Source organism: Mytilus californianus, unplaced genomic scaffold (genome assembly GCF_021869535.1).
Source record: "Mytilus californianus isolate M0D057914Y unplaced genomic scaffold, xbMytCali1.0.p SCAF_7, whole genome shotgun sequence".
NCBI classification, from domain to species: domain Eukaryota; kingdom Metazoa; phylum Mollusca; class Bivalvia; order Mytilida; family Mytilidae; genus Mytilus; species Mytilus californianus.
Window position 1 is genome coordinate 84,316,091 of NW_026262723.1, and position 22,927 is coordinate 84,339,017.

The 22,927-nt window shown below is 30.8% G+C and overlaps 1 protein-coding gene across 3 annotated transcripts in view; it reads left to right on the forward strand.

The window, feature by feature from the left end:
- Positions 1-18,106, forward strand: part of LOC127707736 (peroxisomal 2,4-dienoyl-CoA reductase [(3E)-enoyl-CoA-producing]-like) — a 42,976-nt gene extending 24,870 nt beyond the window's left edge. For 2 of the 3 annotated variants that reach the window (XM_052212467.1, XM_052212469.1), the window contains exon 8: positions 13,476-14,838. In XM_052212467.1, coding sequence (XP_052068427.1) covers positions 13,476-13,690 — 215 coding nt within the window. In that variant the 3' untranslated portion in view covers positions 13,691-14,838. Of the gene's footprint in view, positions 1-13,475; positions 14,839-17,051 lie in introns of those variants that run through there. The other variant, XM_052212468.1, reaches the window with a different exon arrangement.
- The last annotated feature ends 4,821 nt before the right edge of the window (positions 18,107-22,927 follow it).

The window sequence follows — 22,927 nt, forward strand, 5'->3', positions numbered from 1 at the left end:
CATTTTAATTATAAAAAAATTACAATATAAATGCTAGAATGAAAAACGTATATTTTTAATAATTAAACATAAAATCATTGGTTGACTTTTTATTTCTGTTGGTCTTTTTTTAAGAGATTAGTGATTTTGTTTTGTTGAGGAAATAACTTATTCGCCTATAACTGTTTATGATTTTATTTTATTTTTTATTTTCTGATGTTAATTTATGTATTTATCTACTTATTCTTTGAAAAGAAGTAATTGCAAATTTTAAACATAACATTATCAAAAGAGTGAAAACACCTTATAAATTTCATGCGTCTGAAGCACGTTTCTGGATTTAACTTCATCGGGAACGATCAACGTAAATACAAATATGTTTTATGTCAGATAATTTATATCCTTAATTTCGTTATCTTTCGATACTTTCCTCTAAAACTTAATAATTACTTCGTGGCATTTAGTAATCATTCCCCGTACGTGTTATTCTTTTTATATTTGGACAACCGTCTTTTTTTTTTTTTTTTTGCTTTTATTTCGTAGTGATGCGTAGTCACCAAGGTCGCATCAGGGAACCATGTCTCCGAGTGCAGTTAATATTCTGAAAACTGCACTTAGACCGTGACGAGACAATAAAACTATAAATAACATACCATCGGAAAGAAGAAGATGTTGATGGGAGGGGGCGGGGAGGAGGTTACAGAATAGAGAATGAGTGGCAATAAATATAAAGAATAGAGAAAATGGATAAAAAAAAATAAAGAATAGAGAATAATACGGTGCTTGAATATAAAGAATTGATAATAATAGACAAAAAGTTTAAAGAATAGAGAAAATCGGCATAAAAAATTAAAGAATACAGAAATAAAGGACCCCCTCCAGATCCTCATAGAAGTTTTCGTTAAAACAATACAACCTAATTTAAGTTCAGCATCGAGTATATATCCTTGTAAATGCGTTAATCCTTTCTTTCATTTTAATAACAATTTTATTTAATATAAAATAATTATGTATTTATTTGTTTATTCAAGTTGCACTATAGCAAATAATTCTTCTTCGTTTTTTTCTTCCTATAATAGTAATAAATGTATTCGTTATTTAATATTTTCTGTCAATAAAGATTGAATTCGATGGCACGTGCCACTAATCAAAAATGATCCTTAAACTATCAAAAACTTGGCAATTACAATGGCTATTTCACAATTACATCATATGTACACCTGTCATGGTATCATAGCTCCGTTCATGTATGTGTAATTTAAGGTTCTGACACATTTTATAATAGCTTCTTTCTGAACACTATTGACGACATTGTTAAAACTGCACGAACATATCACAAAACCGCAAATTTAGTGGTTAAAAAATAAACGATAATGAAAAAAAAATAATTAAAAACTAAAAACAAAACAAAATTCTGTTGGAAGTAGCATATATTTACATGTATAAATTGTCTAGTGCTTTTATTACAGCGGTATACTTGTTTTATACACAGACCATATTCTGATCATATTCTATGCTAAGATATTGACAAGACAGAAGTAAATATGTTAAAAGTCGTTTTAAATCAATTCATTTCACAGCTGAGGCAAATGTTCCTTCCCATTGTTGAATGGAGGTTAAATAAATGTGAACAATAAAAAAGATGTATATTTCTTAGGCATGGAGCTAGGCATTTCTGAAGTATCTTTGATAGCGTTTTTTTCCTATCAAAAATGTATGCTGGTATATATGTAACTCTAGGTGTTTACCTAAAATGTTATGTATATGTAAAAGTTTAAGATTTTTTTTTTAATATTTGCCAAAAAAAAAACATTATCCGGAAAACCATATAATGGCGTTTTGTCCTTTAATTCTTTTTTTGTGATTTTCTAACCTACCTTCTAATTGATACGTTAATCCAAACAGTGCAAGTGTGTAATGCAAACATACAAAATTCGGCTTTGGTGTATCATGTTAAAACAATACCCATAAATTATGATAATTTTCAATAATTTTAGATAAGATTATGCAAGGAAATGTGTTATTGTTTTCTATTTATCTAGCAAAATTGTATCTTTTTTTACACAAAGATGTCGATAAATAAAATTTGATACCCTGCATTTTTCATGCATTTCAATAGCATATTGTCAAATTGTTAAAAGATCTCCTCCTTAACAGGGAATCCGTTAGTATTGAAAGTCCCTGTCCTAAATTATTGAATTTGTCATTCTGCATTGACAATATTCAATTTATCTTGGTGTAAGTAATACGCGCTCATTCGGGCTAACGCCCTTAATGTGTATCTAATACATATTATTTTCTCCCTCGTTTCACCCCTCCGATAATAAAGTTTTTTCTTAACTAGATATCGTAGAAAAACCAAACACAGTATAGGGTTGTGCGTTCGCTACAAGATCGCCTTGAATTTAACATGTTCAACATAAATATATACAATCAGCCATGCAAAAAGGCATAACATTTGTGTCAACTAATTCTGCCTCTTTAAAGGTCAAATGAAAGTTAGTCATTTCACTCTACTATGGAATGAAATGAACGAGAAAACTTTTGACGTGGTATAGTTATAATATAACTGTTCTTTATACTTATACTTAGTTTGTACTGCAAGCCGAAAAATCCACTTTGCTCTCTGGATGTCTCTTGGTTTTTGTTTTTGTTTTTGGTTTGTTTGCTATATAACTGACGTAAATAAAACCGACAACTCCTTTTATTCAGATACATAATTTGAGTTCTGTAAATTTCTAGACGTACGTAAGAATGAAAGACGAAAATGCAGGTTTCATAAGTGGTCATCAAAGAGCGACACAATTAAAAACAAATAAAAATATAGTTATTACAGCTACAGTCATTTTTTTTTTCTCTATTAAAACATATTTGATACTTTTTGCGCTATTGTCATATATCAAAAAAAATCTAACATTTCCATAAGCTTTCTGTGATTTCCCCGATTCACCATTATGATATATGGATTCAGAAAACAAATTTACGAAATCTATGACCACACAATTGTAACTGTTCCTATCTTTATTAACAAAATTTAGCGTAAATATTTACAACTATAAAAATTAGTAACAGTGGTGGTCTATTCTGCCCGGAAAACAATGCGGACTAAATCTGTGTACAGTGCACGTGGCAGATCCAGTCTTTTTAAATGGGGGTTCCCAACCAAGGATAAAGGAAGGGGGTTCAAACGTATGTCCTTATTAACAAAAGGGGGTCCAAAATCCGCACCCCCCCCCCCCCCCCCCCCCCGCCCCATCCGCCACTGTGTGTACCACTGACATTAAATTTTACAAATATGCAAATCGAAACTTGTTCTGTTAGATAGAGGAATTGTCTACCCCCGATCAAGAATCTCATTAAATTGTACAGATGTGCATACGTATTAGTCTAAAATATAATCTTTCATCTTATCAAATTTGAATCTCATGATTTTTGTAAAAAGGCGGAATTACATTTCCAAAGTGATATTCAAACTTATTATTCAAAGACAAACTGACAACGCCATGGCAAAATAAAAAAAAGTCAAAATGACAAACTGTACAGATATGCTAACTTAGAATATATAGAACATACTTTATGACTTCATAACCATAGAAAGACAACGAAAGATCATATCATAAACAAAATTGTATTGAAAGGTCAATGATGAGAAAATTTTAACATTTGTTATACCTAGTACTTCATAATCTTTTTCTGAAAAGTTTTGTCGTCCTGAATATGCATGAAATGTTTGCCACTGGACGTTAAGCAACCAACAATCAATTAATCTTTTGCTCTAAAAAATTAATTAAACAATATAAGCCACAATTGTATCCATCACTTGGTGTCTGTTTAGGAGCCAGCTGAAGCACGCCTCCGGGTGCGGGATTTTCTCGCTGTGTTGAAGACCCATTGGTGGCCTTCGGCTGTTTTCTGCTCTGTGGTCGGGTTGATGTCACTTTGACACATGCATTCCCCATTTCCATTCTCAATTTTGAATAGTATAAAAAGTTGTTTTATTTAAAAGAGACTTTGAATAATAACTTTAAAACACAGTTATGTTATAATTGAACGAGTTCATAAAAACTAGAAATAAAGGACTATATATATACTGGAGTAAAACCAAAAGTTTGTTCCGACACTAGACTTGTAGGCAACGGCTCAGATATACTTATTTATACTGGATAACCTATATGTGTGGTCATAAAAATTACAGACTAATTTCCTCTATGTAAACACAAGGAGATGTGGTATATTAAGAATTGCTTATGAAACAACTAAGTTCCAGGTTTGTGAGATTTGTTCCTTACCTGGTGAAATAAGTTCCTTGTCTGTGAAATATGTTCCACTGGTTATACAAGTTATCTTTTATACTGAGCATTGTTATCAGTGAGCTTAAAGTTATAATTCAAGTACATTATAAAAACATGTATTATATTGATAATGTAATAAATAAAAGGTGTAAACATCCAATATGGATTCTGTGGAGTATAGCAAAATGTTTAATTACATTATCCATACAAAAATACCCAAATGACAATAATTTAATGAGGCAGATAAGCGAAGAATAAGAAAAATCCGTCAGAATTTTTTTATAGATCAATCATTTATTTATGAATATTGCAATTCAACATATGTTACTTCATATCAGAATTTGTAGATAAACTGTTATCACAGAAATATGTCTCATCCTTTTGTAATTTTGATTATGCAAATGTTGAAATTAAAATAGCAATACTTTAACATGTTTCATAAGTTATGCAAATATTCAAAGTCAATGAACCATGACTGAGGTACATGGCTAAACAATTTCCATGTAAATGAGATGTGCCAAAGCTAATACAACTGCATACCAAATACCATTGAATTATTATAAGTCGTTCCCTTTAAACAAACCTAAACACAAACATTAACTTATAAACTATGTAAAAGTTTCAAAGTCAATAAACCATGAAGAGGGGGTGAGGCTATATAATATCCATGGAAACGATATTTGCAAATGCCAATAAATTTGCATACCAAATATCGTTTACTTAACATTAGCAGTTCATCTTAAACTGATCTAATCACAAACTAATACATGTAAACTAAGCAAAAGTTTCTAAGTCGATAGACAATGACTGAGGGGGCGGGGCCAAATATTCTCCATGGTAATGAGATGTGCTAATGCTTATACAACTGAATACCAATTAACATTTGCCTACCCTAAATGGTTCCCCTTGAACTGACCTAATCACAAACTAATACATGTTAACTTAGCAAAATTCTCAAAGTCAATAGACCATGACTAAGGGAGCCAAATAATCTCCATGGAAATAAGATATGCCAATGCTTATACAACTGCATACCAAATATCATTGACCTACCACTAGTGGTTCCCCATAAACTGACCTAATCACAAACTAATACATGTAAAATAAGCAAAAGTTTCAAAGTCAATAGACCATGACTGAGGGGGCAGGGCCAAACTAGACCTAATCACAAACTAATACATTGTTGACGACGCCGCCGCCGCCGACGCCGGAAACAGCATACCTATGTCTCGCTTTTTGACTCCGTCAAGGCGAGACAAAAAATGAAATAGTGTGTTTTAAATATTTATCGCAGTTGTTAATCATAGTTGTGCATTTGTTTTTTAATCATATTATCTACGTACAATATATATGCTGACTTAATTTGAATTTCTCAAAGATTTACCTTATTTTGAACGTTGTCGTGTTGTTTAAAGACTTCAATGTTGAATATTAAACTTGTCAGGTACAACTATAGAATGTTTTGCTTGATATAAAGTTAATGCATCATGTTAATCTATAACACCCGGAACTTATTTAACATTTAGTAAAAAAATTAGTTCCGGAACAAATTTTACAGTGCTGGAACATATTTTCTTAAAATATATATTCCGGGTAAAAATTTTCTGTGATATAAATTCCGGTAGAACATATTTCCTATGAAATAAGTTCCAGCGGAACAAATGTCACGCCGGAACATTTTTTTTGTTACAAAAAATAATCTTAATAGCAAAAAATAATTCAGATATTACTTGGAACTATGAGCAGGGTCAGGAACAAACTTCTAATGTTTGTTTTGAGGTTTATTGACTATTTATACTAGACATGCTAAATGAGAGAAAGAGAAATAAAAGAAAATTATAAATTTAAAAGACGAAAATACTGTTGGCACTTTAAAAGATTATTCTTAATTGTATGTTTTCTACAAGAATTGTAAAACAAGTATAAACATACATATACTATGATCATAAAACAAAAAGACATTTATATGTCAACATACGAACGGTCTCCCACAAAAGATTATGTCAATCCAGTATGTCAAGCTTTTAAGGGTAAGTATGATAAGGGCCTTATTCGTCATCCAACATTAAATGGTATAGTAAATAAATATGAAGATATGTACAAGTAAAGCAATAACAAAAGATACAGTATCAAGCTGTATGCTTGATTAAGTTTTGCTACAATTTACATACAATTTTGAACGAATTGAACTACAAAGAGAAAACATTTTCCACTTTCATCAGCTATGAGACGGCTAGCTTTTTAGAAAAGCATAATTGAAAGGGTTATTTGCATGAGTATAGATCAATTGCTTTTCTTTCACCCAAGCCATGCATATACTCAGAGGACAAAAAGGATAAAAAACTTGAACACAAGTACAGTATAAGTAAATTTTTTGAAAATAAAATAGTTCCCTACTTTACCATCTTACTATTTTATGACGTATTAGGACCTAAATTAAATCAAATTTTTTGCAAAGTTTTAAAATATCCAGTTACCTTTAAAGAATAATGATAAGATCCGAAATAAGGTAACTTTAAACTGTGAAGGAAAACATGTATATATGATGAATCGTTCTAAACCCCAACCCTTTTACATAAGTCTTATAAAATAACCTTCTCATTATAAATTCTGATGTACGTATAGCACCTTTAACTAACAATTATAAGAAAGTTTAATTTAAGACCACTTAAATTCTAAATTCTTATTTGTAAATATATCCAGTTCTTACTTAACTTATTCTTACACTTCAGCACATTATGAATATTATTTTTAAAATTTTATGATGACAATCCTATGAATTAGTTATAATATTAATTATTTAGTAATTATTATTGCCTAAATTCAGTCATCTGTACATAATTAAATGTTTCCTTATGTTCTAAGGTGTATATAGTTGCTACAATTATACCCTATGGGTAGTGCTCCACAATTAATGGAGGAATATACAAGAAACTGAACTGAACTGATTAATCGTAGAGAGATGTACCTAAATTTATGGTACATAGTTAACAGAAAAAAGTTTCATTGTCAGTCTTATTTCAACTGTATTAATTTTAAAGACATGTCACATCCAAACGAAGTCTACGTATATGTACATGTATACGTCTTGTCTTGTCTATAGTCGGGAAATTTTCAATTCAATTCATTTCATTTGAAAACGTTAAAAATAATATAGATCTTATTCATTGCAAAACGTGACGTCCTTTTTGGATAAAACCCCTGTTTCATCTACGAGGAAAGTCCTATAATATAAGAATGCATATATAGGTGTGGTTGAACATTGATAGTAAAAAAAAGGAAAATCTGGCATCAATAGAGCGCATAATAAATTAAAAAATAATTCCCGAAATAAATGTATATAAAATATGTGTGTGACTATTGAAAGTGTATCCACATATTTACAAGACACTGTCGCTTTTTTCACTCGTTCTTGTCCAGTAACACCGTGTATCATCGGTACAGCGGATATAGGTACTAACCAAGCGGACGTGATCGATTTTTCTTCTGACACGGTAAGAAAGTCTTTGTTGTGTTTACATAATATCAATGTGTACCTCAATCTAAACATAATTGTTGTTTTAAGAAATGATTTGGTCGTAGGTTGATGATTAGAGAAGTCTCATTATTTTCCTAAAACAAGAACACTTACTAAAACATTCGCAAATACTTGTCAAAGAAGTTGGCGCTCGTCTCATCCGATATGATTCTATATTCAATATTGCAACTCTTTTTCTGATAGAAGGGCATGCACTGTGTGTACGTAATAAGTATAGCTGTTTCAATAATTGGCATTGAAATCTTTCATACATATGTTATTTTTCGATATTTTATTCCGAAAAGAAGCGTTGTGTACAGTGTATAGCTGACCACATAAATCCTTCTGTACAGTGCATAGTTAAATGAATGTACGGTATATAGCTTTTCACCCTTCGAAGTACCTATTAAGCTGTATCCGCTGTACCGATGAGTGAGTAATAAATTCCTCAAACGAGTTTGAATAGGGAAATAGAATCTGAAGAAGGAATTTGTCATCAACATTTTAATAAGGCAATATTTGGTTTTGAATGAAGCCCGTTCTTATCTGTATTTGTTGCCGTACTTATCAAAATACGATTTTCAAATAATCAAACTCAAACAGTAAAGTTTTGTTTCTCCTTAAAATCGTTCTTCTCCAGTATTACCATGATTACAAGCCTGAACGAATTTCAATGAGAAAATAAATTCTGAATAATGAATTTGACTCCATTTTTCTGTCAGTTTTCTGTCCCAATCAAGACCGACCCCCCCCCCCCCCCTTTCACAAACGGGCTAAAATAATGCGTACATTGAACTCCCGTCATTTATCATATTTGTTTTTTTTTCTTAACATTTTCAGGTAGTAAGATTTGGTTTTAAATCGAGCTCATGAGAAATTATGAACTTTTTGGTCTTACAGAAAACATGTTATTTCATATCAATTTAATATTGTTTTTGCAAGACTCATAATCAAGAACAGCGAGAAAGACTATTTCGCAGACTGTTGAAAGATACTCAGTCCGTTCTTACAACGAATAAGTCCTTATGCACAGATGTTAAATAAAAATAAAACAAAAACTTGCCCATAAGCCAAACCAAAGAAAGAAACCAATAAAAGCACGTACTCTACCAAGATATTAGACTTATCAAAACAAAACAAAAAACACTTTGTATGTTTATATTAAATAAAATATGATATTCGTTTATTTAATTGATGTTGGAAAGGAGAAAAAAATCACGAAGAAAAACAAAAACGAACTGATAATAGACAAACTATAAAACAATATCAATTGTTATTTCTTTTACTTTAGAACTGCAGAACGTATAATAACAAAATTAATTAAGCTGACTCATTACACATAAACTGTATAAAAATACATTAAATGGGACTTTTGAGGTTTTTTTCTCCATTATCGTTAAAGTCAATACACAAAGTATTTAATTACATAAATCAATTTCGAAAAAACTTTAAAATTTCGCATTATTAAATTTTTATAAAAAACACTGTTTCAATAACATAATATTCATAAGATAGATTAATAAAATATTGAATCTGAATATTCATAAGCAATAAGGATAATCCAATCAATTTTGTTGATTGGATTATTCACGGCTGAGTAGTTGTGAATCAGTGACACGTGCCCTCATTATTTTATAAAAATATTGAATATCTATTTAAGTTCGTTTTCAAAATATTCCAAAAGTTTCCACTAAAATAGACAACGTGAAAAGAATGTAAACATTTTTCCTGTGTGCATATACGATGACTTTAAAAGAGTCCTGGGTGCACTTTGTATGTCCTGAGTGCACTCAGGAGGTCCTGGGCAGTGTTTAGACGTACCCGTTGATTTGCAACTGTATTTTTTCTGTTTTGGCACATACTTATATATGAACCTCATTAAATTCGATCTCAAAATAGCGAATATAAAGGAACAGATATTTTAAAGTCTTAATAAATTCCATTGAGCACAAAACTAATCCAAATTCGATTTCAATTATTTCGTGATTCTAAAATACGTTTTTTTTGTGGCAGAAATTGCAATTATGTTTTTATCTGATATGACTTTGAAACACTGATTTAAGATTTATATTGTCCACAAAATATCATAAAATATAAGGGATAAAAAAGACGCTTTTCTATTATTTTTTTTACAAGGTTGTTAATTGTTTAATTATGTCGTAATTTGCTTGGTCAGTGGCGGATTCAGGAGCCGACATATCGCTTCCCCTTTGATTGGATAATATATCATTTTTAGCATAATTAAAATCATCATTTTTTTTTATCCTGGCTACACGTGGCGTTATTTCTCCGTCTGTATAATACAGCTAGTGAATTAGTCTAAATATCCATCCAATGCATAGTAATATTTCTTTTTCATCACTTTTTTTATTCTTAAATATAAGCGTTGTCTATTTCTATCTGACAAGCACACACATGGACTTTTTCATTAGTATAGAAAGTCCCTGGCCAACAATAGCAACAACGTCCTTTTGATGATCAATTCATTATAAAAAAAAACAACTAAACTCTCTAAACTAAACTATGTGGACAGTGGGTCATCGCACACAGGTTTGTTTAACAAGACAGCTGATTGGATAAATGTGATAGATTGTCACGCCTACATTAAACTGTTGTCCAATCAAATGCCAGCAGAAACCTGTCAATAAAAAGGTTATTGCAAGCGTGGATAAGTTAGAGATTTGATTGTGTATTCGATATTTGAACAAAAAGTTAGATAATCACTATTCGTTTAGAATTAAATTGCGAAGAAAGTGTTCGTGTAACAACCCTCCCCTTTTCCCGTTTTCGCCTTCTTATTTTTACACTTTCTTTTTTAACAGAAAGTATTAAATATGAGCGTACTGCAAGTTTCTGAATTTTACAAGCATTCTATATAGCGACTTGTGATTTCCGGGAACGTCATGTTTTCAAGATTTCACAGACCTCTGAAAAAGTTAGAACATACAAGTTTCATCTACCATTTGCAGAAAAAACAATACCAAATTATATTTGTAAATTGGAAGAGATTAAGAATTATAGTTTAATATCCGTACTAAAAATCGTCTGAAATATAACAAAACATATTTCTCTCTGCCTCAATGCAATCGAAAGCAAATTTTCATTTTATTCTTCATCTATTTGCAAAAGACGAAGAATTCTCCTTAAAACTGTAAATTATTAAACAGGCATACTAACTTTAAAGGATAAAATACAAGTTTGTACTACCATCCAAGGAAATAAGTGTTCCATAAAGTAACTAATCCTTAATTCACAACCGTCAAAACTCAGGACTCATTTTTGATATTTACCTGAGAGATCATAAAGGACATACATCTACCAAGAACTTATTATAACCAAAATGGCAAAAATGAAACAATATCTATTTTTTTTTTTTGGTAGACGAGTAGCAAATTGAATAAGGAAATGTTATTGAAAGAGAATTAAGATATATGATAATTTTTCCAAGCAAAGTGGCAAAAACATGCATATATAAAGTTATGTAGGTGCAAAACAAAACTATATATTAATAGTCAATTTCGACTATTTAATAAAGGATTATAGGTCGAACACGACACACGATTCTTGATTTCCAATGTACATGATTTAAAACCGTGTTTTTTCTTCTACAGATTGCATTTTGAAGAACACATGCTTGGCCATGATCGTTGAATGTTCAGCGTACAATATTACATAATATTCAGGATGATTTCAACGAAAAGCAAACGAAAAAGATTTATTTTTTTAAATCCGAGCATTCCTTAAATTCAACATTTAAAACCGTTTTGTTTTACGCAAAACATATAAAATTGAGAATGACTGATGTACTTTTTATTCTCTCTAACACTTAGGATTGGTAGTCCCGACAGCTTTCTCTCCATTAGTAAGGGAGGTCCTGGGTAAGGGAGGTCCTATTCTTAACAGTAAGCAAACACTGAAAAGTCACAGGACAAAAAGTCACAGGACAGGAAGTGACAATTGTTTAAGTATGTAAGAGAAATATCTTGAAAAATTACTTTGTATTACATATATTCTTTTTACAGTTTATTGAAGATTTATTAAATTTTAATCATGCAAATGATATAATATTTCTTAGCACCATGAAGCTGTTTAGGTACCAATCCACTTTGATAGTTTGTTTACTAAACAATTATTTGTTCATTTAATACATTTGTTTACAGAGTTGGTTTATATATACAATAGTTCAAGATACATACAAAATATATTTTTTTAAATAAGTATTTTCTCTTTTTCAAAGAAAATAGTCTCAGAAACTGAACTGTGACCTTTCGTCTGTGACCTTTTGTCCACAAGCACGCATTATTTATGAGTAAAGTTGGAACAAAGGTCAATTTGGCTCTGATTCACAACAATTGTTCTCTTGTAAACATGACCTTTTTTGTCGACACGCGCTCGCCGTATCAGGCTAGAACAAACCAATGCATATCAATGTCACATGTGTCTTTTCCTCGACTGAATGTTATTAGCAATATTAATATTGGATACAATTGTAACGTAATGAATTGCATTTGATCCTAGTCCTAAGTTTAATTTTTGGTTGAATCAGTTGAACATCTAAGTGATCATCGATGTGTAATATTTGACACTGGACATTATTTTAGGAGCGATGCAAAACAAATAATGTATTTCTATCAATCATTTACTTCAGTTAAAGACTTTTGAATGTAACAATATGGTACAAATCGATTTGATTTACTGAATTGCATATTTCTTTTTATCGAAATGAAAATATTATAATCAAGGCGATTAAGACTTGATCAGACCAAAATGACCGTTTCAGACTTAAATCTGGCTACTAGTGAACGGCACTACGATTGCCCGTTCTTATCGATTTAAGCTTCGGTAACTCCATTAGTCACGGCACCATAAATGTGGGGACTATCTAACTCTAATAAAATAAACAACAGCTTTACAGTTTGACGTTTACTTGTTACTATAACTAAAGCTAAGGTGGCATCGCCGATGTGACGTCGACCTTGGATACAAAGGTAATTCGCGACGTTACCGGTCCCGCGGTCTCCTTAACAACAACATCTTGTAAAATAATAAAATTTATATACAAACATGACAGAAATGAAAACAACATGATGGGATTTGCACAAACAAGAGCGCAAATAAAATAAACATTCAAGAAACCATCAAAATGATACAGACTAAAAAATGGAAAAAAAGACAGACCTAAATACAACATTAAAAAAAATAGACGAAATGAGCAACAGACAATAAAGACAGACATACAATCAAAAAGAAAGTATGAAATACAGACAAACAATAATGAAAATATTAAAACATACATACAAACAACCGTGAAAGATACATACAAACAATACTAAAAACAGTACAAACACATAACAACAACATTAGAAATAAGATTGACAAACAAAATTCCCTGAAAACCAAAATTAGTGAACTCCACAAAAATTTGATTTGATACAAGTATTTCAAAAAAGAGAAAACATATCCGGATATGAACAAAGACTTGGTCGTATTGATGAGTGCTCTAAGTAAGTAGTGATTGAAAGCCATCATACAGGAAAGGATATACCAATTATTTTAAGTGTTTCATTTAGTTATAATCATGATAGCCATAAAACTGTTATAGCATTGAAAAGAACTATCTCCAAGAAAGTTATTTACTATGTAAACATATTTTATTCTAATTTATTATAAATTTTCATAATTTTCAGGTGGAAAACATTTAACTGATAATATAGTAAAATTAATACCAATACAACGTATAGGAACCAAGCAAGATATAGGAGATACAGTACTGTATGTGGTGAGCAATGCTGCCCAGCTACTCACGGGGACAACAATAATAGCTGATGGTGGAAATTGTTTAACTGATGATAATAACTTTATTGCTAGAAGGGCAATGCTTCAAAAATTTTCTAAATTGTGATAAGTTACTTTACTGCTATGAACAGTATTTAAAAAGTACAAAATGCATGATCAAATAATTGCCTTTGATTTATTTAAAATAAAATGTACTAATGTACTTGAAAATTATGGACAGACAATACATTGATTCATGAAAATATTTGTGAATAAAACAATTTTTGCAGTATATACATCTATGTATTTCGGAAACAGGATATACACCAACAACAACTGAGTAAATATATACATATTTCTACATATTTTCCAAAACTCTGAAAAAATATTAAATTAAATTTGTAATCAGTAATTTTCTGTACTTCCAAAGCTTAATGTTGAAAAACATAGTCAGATTTTTATATTCTGATTTTAATGTTGAAATAGGTAATTAATATTCATCTTTTCAACCTGCAATGTAGGATTTTCAACATTGATTAGTTATAGGGACAACTTTAGACTTCTGTTTAATAGAAGTCTCAGGGTCAACAGTTCACTGATTGTCATGGTTGGTATCTTCACAAATATACAGATTTTTTTTATATTCTCATTTGATTGATTTAATACTTGATTATTGTTCTCTTTTTTTCACTTCTTGTTATTTAGCACTAATGAGTTTTAGGGTAAGCAGTATTTGATTGTCATGATCATTTACCTCTTCCATCATTTTATCAGAATTATTTTATTTAACTTTTTATTACTAATTTCTATATCTATATGGTTTTGCTTCATTATGATGCATAGTTGTATAAAGACATGTAAAAAAAAGTATTAACAAAAATACGAACTCCAAAGTATATTGATAAAGGTGGAAGTCCATAAAACCTGACAAAATCAAACACTCTGCTATTTGAAATAAGTGGAAAGCAACTGTCATATTCCTGACATGGTACAGGCATTATCGAAGAAAAATATGGGTTAAACCTGGTTTTATAGCTAGATAATGTTCAAAATGTTTGTAATATTTGTAGCATTATACCAGAAAAATCAATAAATTTCTTGATTCATGTCCCTTCAGCTCTGATATTACTACACAATAACCCCTATTGTTTTAAGAGCTTATACTTACTATAAATGTTGATGTCTATTAATCAAATTTGAATAATTATGCATATTGTTAATTTATTGTTAATTTTTTGATAATTTTTACAAATATATGAATAGATTTAAATCATATGTTGTTGTTTTGTTTTAGATCACATGTATGTGAGGCCATGTAATCTTTTGCTGGTATATTTGCACTTAGTGTCAGTAATCCTACTGTTTATCATATAATTTGAATCTAATGAGACTGAGCTCATCATTAATGTTTTTAAGCACAGTAGTACAAATTAAACTTCATTACTCTGGTTCAGATTTTGTAATAACCTGTTTACTGCAGCTGAAAATGAAATTAGTTAATTGACTGTGAAGATTTTCTTTAGAACTGATCGACTGATTGAAATTAGATATGACAGAATGGTTCTTTATCTAGTATGGTATTACTAATATATATTTCATATCAGATATAAATTCATCTTATTCATTGATATAAACGAGGTTGGTATCATACTTTAGTTTGCAGTTAAAAAATACATATGGGGCAGATCCAGGATTTTTTTAAAGAGTGGGTTTATTACAAAAAATGTAGAAAATTGTTTTGAATGATTTTATGCTAAACATTGATATATTTTCCAATCAAAGGGGGCATTTGCCCTCTACACCCCACCCACCCCTGCCACTGTTCATAATGCCCATGTAAATTATCACCTTTTAAAATGTCTGCACATGATTTAAGAGTTGTGTCCCTTTTTGTCAAAAGATTCTTGGTTTATTCTACATGTGTATATATGAAATGAAATCAACATTATATTTACCTTTGTCGAGAACATAATCATGAAAATAATCTTCTAGCAATTAACTTAGTATATACTTCAACATTGATAATACCCTCACCTGCACCGCAAGCATTATCAATGTTGCGATCATTACTACTGTCCCTTCGACAGTCTATTTATCACAATAATTTCCTTATTATTAGTAACTTTGATGTAATTAATAACATATTCTATGATTGACTACGAATGTTTGCTTAACGTCCATTTGCAAGTTATTATACATATCCAAGCAAGAACAATTGATTTTATGGGCAGGATCTGCAAAGTGGGTGGAATGGGATAAATTGCTGGAAATTTGGACTGTAACTGGAAAATAAGAATATGTTAGACATGGGCCAGATATCTTGTATTGCAAAAGGCTACATAATAAATTTTGATTCTTTAACATGCATAGAACATTGAACTTGATAAATATTCGGTTTTAAAACCCCTGCGCACATTGAAACTGAATCCATGTGAGGTTCTAACTGAGGTCTTACAGCTGGTTAATCACACAAAGCATAGCCAAGAGACCAAGGGAAATATACAAATGAAGAAAAATATTTTGAAACTGTCAAACAGTGCTGATTGAGTTCATTGTATTTTTAATGTGAAATTCCTGAGGACATTCACAATTTGTTGCTATTTGATAAATGCAGACTCCTGTATAACTTTATATCCCTGTCTGAAATGTTTCTTTATTTGTCTGTCGAGTGTTTCAATTTATAATTAAGTAATTACCCTCCTAGTCTTAAAATTACACACTGTGCATGTCAATGACATCCTAATTTGCGTCAATTTTAATTTTGATAAGAATGAGTAATACACAGTTTATGTAGAAATTATTTGTTATGTACCCTTTGTGACAATCAGATTTTAGAGGTTGAAAAAAAACCTAAAATTTCCTTAGCGGGGAGGGGTGGGGCTTCATTTTTTTTAATTTAAAAATGTATAAATCACCTTCTAGTTATGCGGATAAGCATATCTTCTTTTTAAAGTACTTGTATTTATTGTAGTATGATTTGAGTAGAATTCCAGTATAATTTGTTAAGTAATATGATTCAATGTAGTGTATAATTTCCGCTGTTTTAGTTTCTGTATTTTAAGTACTCCCCAATGGACATAAAACCATTGTCATCTTTGCGAGTGATTTTAAGTTGTTTATTTATTGACAAAATTGCTCTCAATGATTTTTTTTTATGATGAATTGAATCGAAAAGAACAACTGTAAAGAAATCGATTATACATAAAAAAAATTAACAACAATACCGAACTCCAAGGCAAATTTAAAAAGAGGAAGTCCATAAAAACTATCAAAATCAAACGCTATCAAATAACAAAACAAGAGAATAAAACAACTACCATATTCATGACTTTTTCGGAAGCAAATGGTGAGTTAAACCTGGTTTTATAGCTAGCTAAACCTCCCGCTTGCATAAGTTTGAGTTGACATAAACTGAATATACTAGGTGAAACAATTTGTGAGGATTATTGTCTTTTCTTGTAAGGACTTAATTAATGCTAATTTTGCAGGTGGAAAGCATATAACACAAGACTTTATAAATGTTATACCTAGTCAGCGGCTTGGAACTAGACAGGACATTGGAGATACAGTAATGTATGTTGTCAGTGATGCTGCACAGTTGTTAACAGGAACAACTGTTATAGCGGACGGTGGTAGTCACCTGACACGTGGTAACAATTTCCAGGAAAGAATGGAATTGCTTAAAAAATCGCGACTTTAATGCTAGATTTTGATTTTGAGATTGTTATTAATAGAGATTATATTTTAGTATCTATAGTCAGATGTAGTTTTATATACAATGTTTCAGAAAAAACGTAAAAATACGTTCATCAAATGTACGAAAATAATGTTCAGACATAAGTATACATATATCTATACCTAGTATTGCAATACAGGGGAAAACGAAAAGAAATCATTGCAAAACTGTGATGATTTAACTTTTTTTGCGTAAATTGTATTTTTTTGTATTGTTTATTCAATTTGAAGTGGAAATGCAAATGAAATTCTCTACAAAAGATAATAAGATACCAAGTGTGAATTCAAAATGATGCTACAGTACAGACAACGGCTTGATGCACAGAAGTCGAAAAGACACAAAAACAAACATAAAATGTTGGGAAAAATATGAGAAAAGATGAACAAAGGATGAACAAGAAATATCTTAACCCATTTGGCATGTACGAAGAACTTTATTTTAAGTTATACTAGTAAGATACACAGACTGAAACACAACTTTCCAACAGATTGACAACCGATAAAACACTATTTGGTGTATTGTCCTTTGGTCTTTTTTGTGATAACTTATCGCCCTTCGATGAGATTGTAGTTGAGAAATACTCTCTCGTTTGGAAAACCATCGGTAATCTATGATTAATATAAACTAGAACGTGACGATATGTGTTACTAACTTTTTTTATATTTTTCATGCATACGAAAATTGTTGGAATACTGTATTACCATGTTTTTTTATTATGTTTGAGCAAAAGTGTCATTTATATTTTTCTATTCAGGATTGTATAACATTTCTATATTAGATTATCTGATAAATCGCATCAGATTTAAATACTTGAATTATGCGACAAAAAGAAACACCAACCATCCCATATCACGAAAAGAATTTTTCTTTAGCTTAAGTCACAAATAGAGAAGTTAATCTCAGTCCTGAAAAAAAGATTCATAAAAACAAAACAAAAAATCTTTGAACTATTTCTGCGTATAATTGGGTTCCACAACTAGCACTAATAGTTACTCTCATGGTAAAAACTCCCCATAATAATTCTCGTATTACAACTAGGTTGTTGCTGAATATTTAACTAATAAGATGCATAATAAGTTTACCAACGTTCAAATCTCGTAAATGCTGTACACATAAAGGTTGAAATCAGAAACTCAGGAAATCGCATTAACTCCAAAAGGACCAAGGCCTGTTGCGTTCACAGGGAAACACATTCATGAACACATCGACGAAACCTCAAGGCCACCAATCGGATGATATTCAAATGTCGATTTCAGTATAGGTTACCTTAGCTGTATTTGGCAAAACGTTTCGGAATTTTGAGTCCTCAGTGCTTTACAACTTCGTACTTCATTTTAGCCTTTTTAACTCGTTTGATTCAAGTGTCACCGAGGAGTCTTTTGTAGACGAAACGCACGTCTGGCGTACACAATTTTAATTTTGGTAACACTTGTAGACATATCCTTTGTTTTTCTATTATAGTTCGAATCTCTGCTGCTTTCCCTTTTTTCTATATCTTGTGTTATCGTTGATATCTTAGCATTAAGAAAAGATCATTATTAATTTTGTGTTTTTATTTGATTACTATCGACAATTTTGTGTAATTCATAAGAAAATGAAATTATCGCCTTTTTTGGTAGTTTTATCTGTTTCATTGCATATTTTGGCATATTCGTATAATATGAAAAGTGCAATCGAGAAGTGGATTCAAACATTTTTTCCTTCATAAGCAATATGTTTTTAAATTACTGGAAAATTACTTCGTTTATGCATTTTTTTGCCAATAATGGACACATTTCTGAATCATATTCCTTATTCTGTAAGTTTCTTATGAAAATGCCTATACCAAGTCAGGAATATGACAATTGTTTTCCATTCGTTCCGTTGGTTGATAAGGTCTAACGTTTGATTTTGTCAGTTTTAATGGACTTCGAGTTAAGTATTTTTGTTATATTTATTTTCAAGCGATTTTGTATTAATTTTCATTTACTATTTATATTACTTACTTGACTGTATAGATCTGTTTGGATAGTAGTGTAGAGAATTAAGTGGTTATTAAGTTCGCAAATAATACGATATCATTAAGAAAGGAACTGTTATTGAGAAAATTCGTCACAACAATAATTGAAGTATGAGACACAATGGATTAGCGTTAATACGTTAAAAAGATAATCTTTTTAACGAACTCACGCTTATCGATTGTATCTCAAACAGCAATTCGATGCGTTGAATTAAGGCTTGTTTCCGGGCAAACCATAATTGTTAACACTTAAGAGTTAAATGTTTCAAAAGAAAGGTTTCCTTCACAAAAAATTTTGATTTGATACTTGGAAAGGATAAATTTTTATTTTTAAATAATGACCAGAAAGATTTGTTCTTCTTTGGTCATTTGTTTTTACTCTTTTTTATTGGCGAATACATTTTTTTTTTACAAGCCAGTTAGAATATTGTTATAACATTGACGGTACCAATTTTACTGCATCAGATAAACATTCCGACGATTATAAATGACTCTTCAGTGATGCTCGAGGCCAAACTATTTCAAAGTTTAAACCCTCATGCAAACGTAGTAGAGCTGATCAAATAAAAAAGGACCAAAAGTAAAGCCAAACCAAGGAATGATAAGAAATCTGACGATTCGGGTACTTTTATATTTATTTAAGATTGTATTTTTTTTATGCTTTCATTAATGGATTTTGTGGTAAGCGGCAAAGAATAGATAATTACCTTAAAATCTTTTTATAGGTGGATAAACTATAAAGAAATACTATTTCAAATGTATAAAGTATTTCTTTTAAGTAATTTATTATTCATAACATTGCATAACAAACTCATTGATCATATCACCAGCATGACGAGAAGAGTTCAATTACGTATCCTTCCCCATTGGAGATAATTCTTATGCCCTTTAAATTGATAACTTAATTAAAATACCCATTATTTTTACTTCCCTTTACTACACATTTTTCTGTCCATGGGAATGTGTTGAATGCAGTAGATCACCAGAGGATTATTCCAAAATTACATTTCAAAATACAAGTCGCATAGTATGTATGAAGGACTTCCTTAAGTATACAATTATATTCATTGTCTCAAACTAAGTTGAATGCAGATAGAATATCCAACTTAAAGTAATTCAGGAAAGATCCAAATATTTACCATAAACCATTGATTATATTATCCACCATGCACAGAGAAGTAAATGTTCTTATTCCTTTCTCATAGATTATCCTTATCCCCGTTGTATTGACAATAAAAGCATGGGCAAAGGTAGATGACTGTTGTTCAAATCTCGAAAATTCCTTTTGGATATACAAACCAAGTAAGGAAAAGGCATGAACTCCAAGAGGAGGTATATATTCTAGTCCTGGTATCTATGCTGAGTTTATTCATGTATTATCCACCAACGAATCCAGACTTAGTCAACAGGTCATGAAAGGGGAATAGGACACAGTCGGTGAATGTAAAGATCAGACGGTGGAGATAATTTTCATTCTGATAAAAATACTAAAGTAAAATAATTCAAACCATTATGGCTTTTTTTTTTCGTCAAGACGATTAGAAAAAATTTAATACCGAATGACATCTTTCATTAGATTATCCTTTTTGATACGATCGTTTTCCTAATGATCCTTAACTATTCAAACGTAAAAGATGATCACGAACTTTGTTTGATGAATTAATAAAGCCAGTGAATGTACGGTCAGTTATCACGTTCATATCCCAAAAGCGTGACTATATAAATAATAAGGACATGTGGTAAATCTGATTAAAATACAGATCATGTGTCCAAGCTTTGTCGGATAAGTACGCACCTTAAATAAGTTGAAGGCTGATGTAATAATTACCTGAACAAAAAGTAAAACGGAGTGTTTTCAGATCCTTGTAAGCAAAGCTTTGACACAGGATCTGTAGTTTAATCAGATTTGACATGTGGTATGGTTACAATGCTCCGTAGAACGAAGAACAAGGATGGAGACAACTACAGGTCAATGTACTGCCTTTGATAATCAGCCAAACACATATAGTATGGTAAGCTATTAAAGGACCCTTCACAGCAAAAATGAAGCTATTCAAAGGTGACAACTAACGAACTGATTTAAGTATACAACATTAACGAACAATAATTCCGAAGAGTTGTGTCAAATATGGCTTATGCAATCTGTACCTAGGGTAGACAAATCTTAGTGTTTGAATATTTCAACATTTTATAAACCATAAATTTACAGGAGATGAACATATCAAAGATATTGCATGTCACCATACCAGTGATGAATACAACAATGGTGATACCCTCGGGGACAAAAGTGGCATGGACCCAGTGGTTGTAAAAAGTCATCAAAGATACCAGGATTAAAATGAGATAGCAACCAATCGACATAAGAAATTAAAAGATATCTAGAGGCCAAAAAACAATTCTCATCAAAAGATAGGTGTATATGCAACATAGCAAGCCTTAAATCGTGCCAAGTTGCCAATATTGATTGAATTTTTCCGGAACTTTCAAAGATCTGTTCAAAATCAACACCAAATTCTTAAAATAACTACACAAAAAAAAAAACATGACAACCACTGACGAGCATCTTGACTTTGGACAGATACAGGAGTATGTGGCGGGTTTAACAAGTTTTTGATGACTCAACCTTTAGCCTATTAACCCTGAAATATACACTTACAAAGAGCACTTACGAAACATACAATGAAAAGCGGTACACGAAAAGCCCTTAACGGATTAATAGATAACAAAACACAAAAATAAAAAAAAATGTTATACCGTATCAAAGATTGCACGCATAAACGGAAAACAAACTCTCAAAGTACTTAACATAATGTTATTAAATGATGCCGTCCTACAAGTTACTGTACTTCAGAGAGGATTTCATACAGAAAGGACATTTCAAAAACGTGTTAGCTTTATAAAAAATAAACCGTAAAAACCTGCTAATGAAATGCCATTTTTCAATAAATTAAATTCTTACCGGGTGAATCTTACTAAGTGTACCACAATAAATCCGTATATTTGTGATAAATTTAGTAATTTTTTCTTATCTATTTATGAAAATGTTACCTTCATTGAATTGTTTGAGACGCTGCTACAAACACACACACAATCAAGTAAGTTGTATTAATAAAATTTAAAATAAAAACTATTGATTTCGTGCTACCGAAGCGCAAAATATTCTGGATTTTTCACCAGTAACGCTCAAGCACAAACATTTAAAAGGCTATATGAGACTAAAACACATGAACAGCTATATGACCAAAAATGGACCTGAAATGCCAAAATCTAAAGTAAACTTTGACTGATGGAGTTGGAACTTAAGTTTCTTAATAATTTATAAATGTATCAACGTAGAATTTACGAAAAGTTTGTTATAAATCATACCAATACTGAAGAAATTAAAAAGCGAAACTGTAATGACTGCAACATAAATAGTTGAACCTACATTAATCAGAGTTCCAGAAGAGTTTGTTTGACTTGCTCACCAAATTTTTTTTAGGAAGTTTGCTTAATCACTGTAATCAAGGTTTATATTTGAAGACAATGGTTAGGCAGACTTTGTATACATCATTGCAAGGTTTATTAGATTGGATGCTTCATTTGACTTGATATGATCTCAAAAAGTACACTCACATTTTATTTGCACG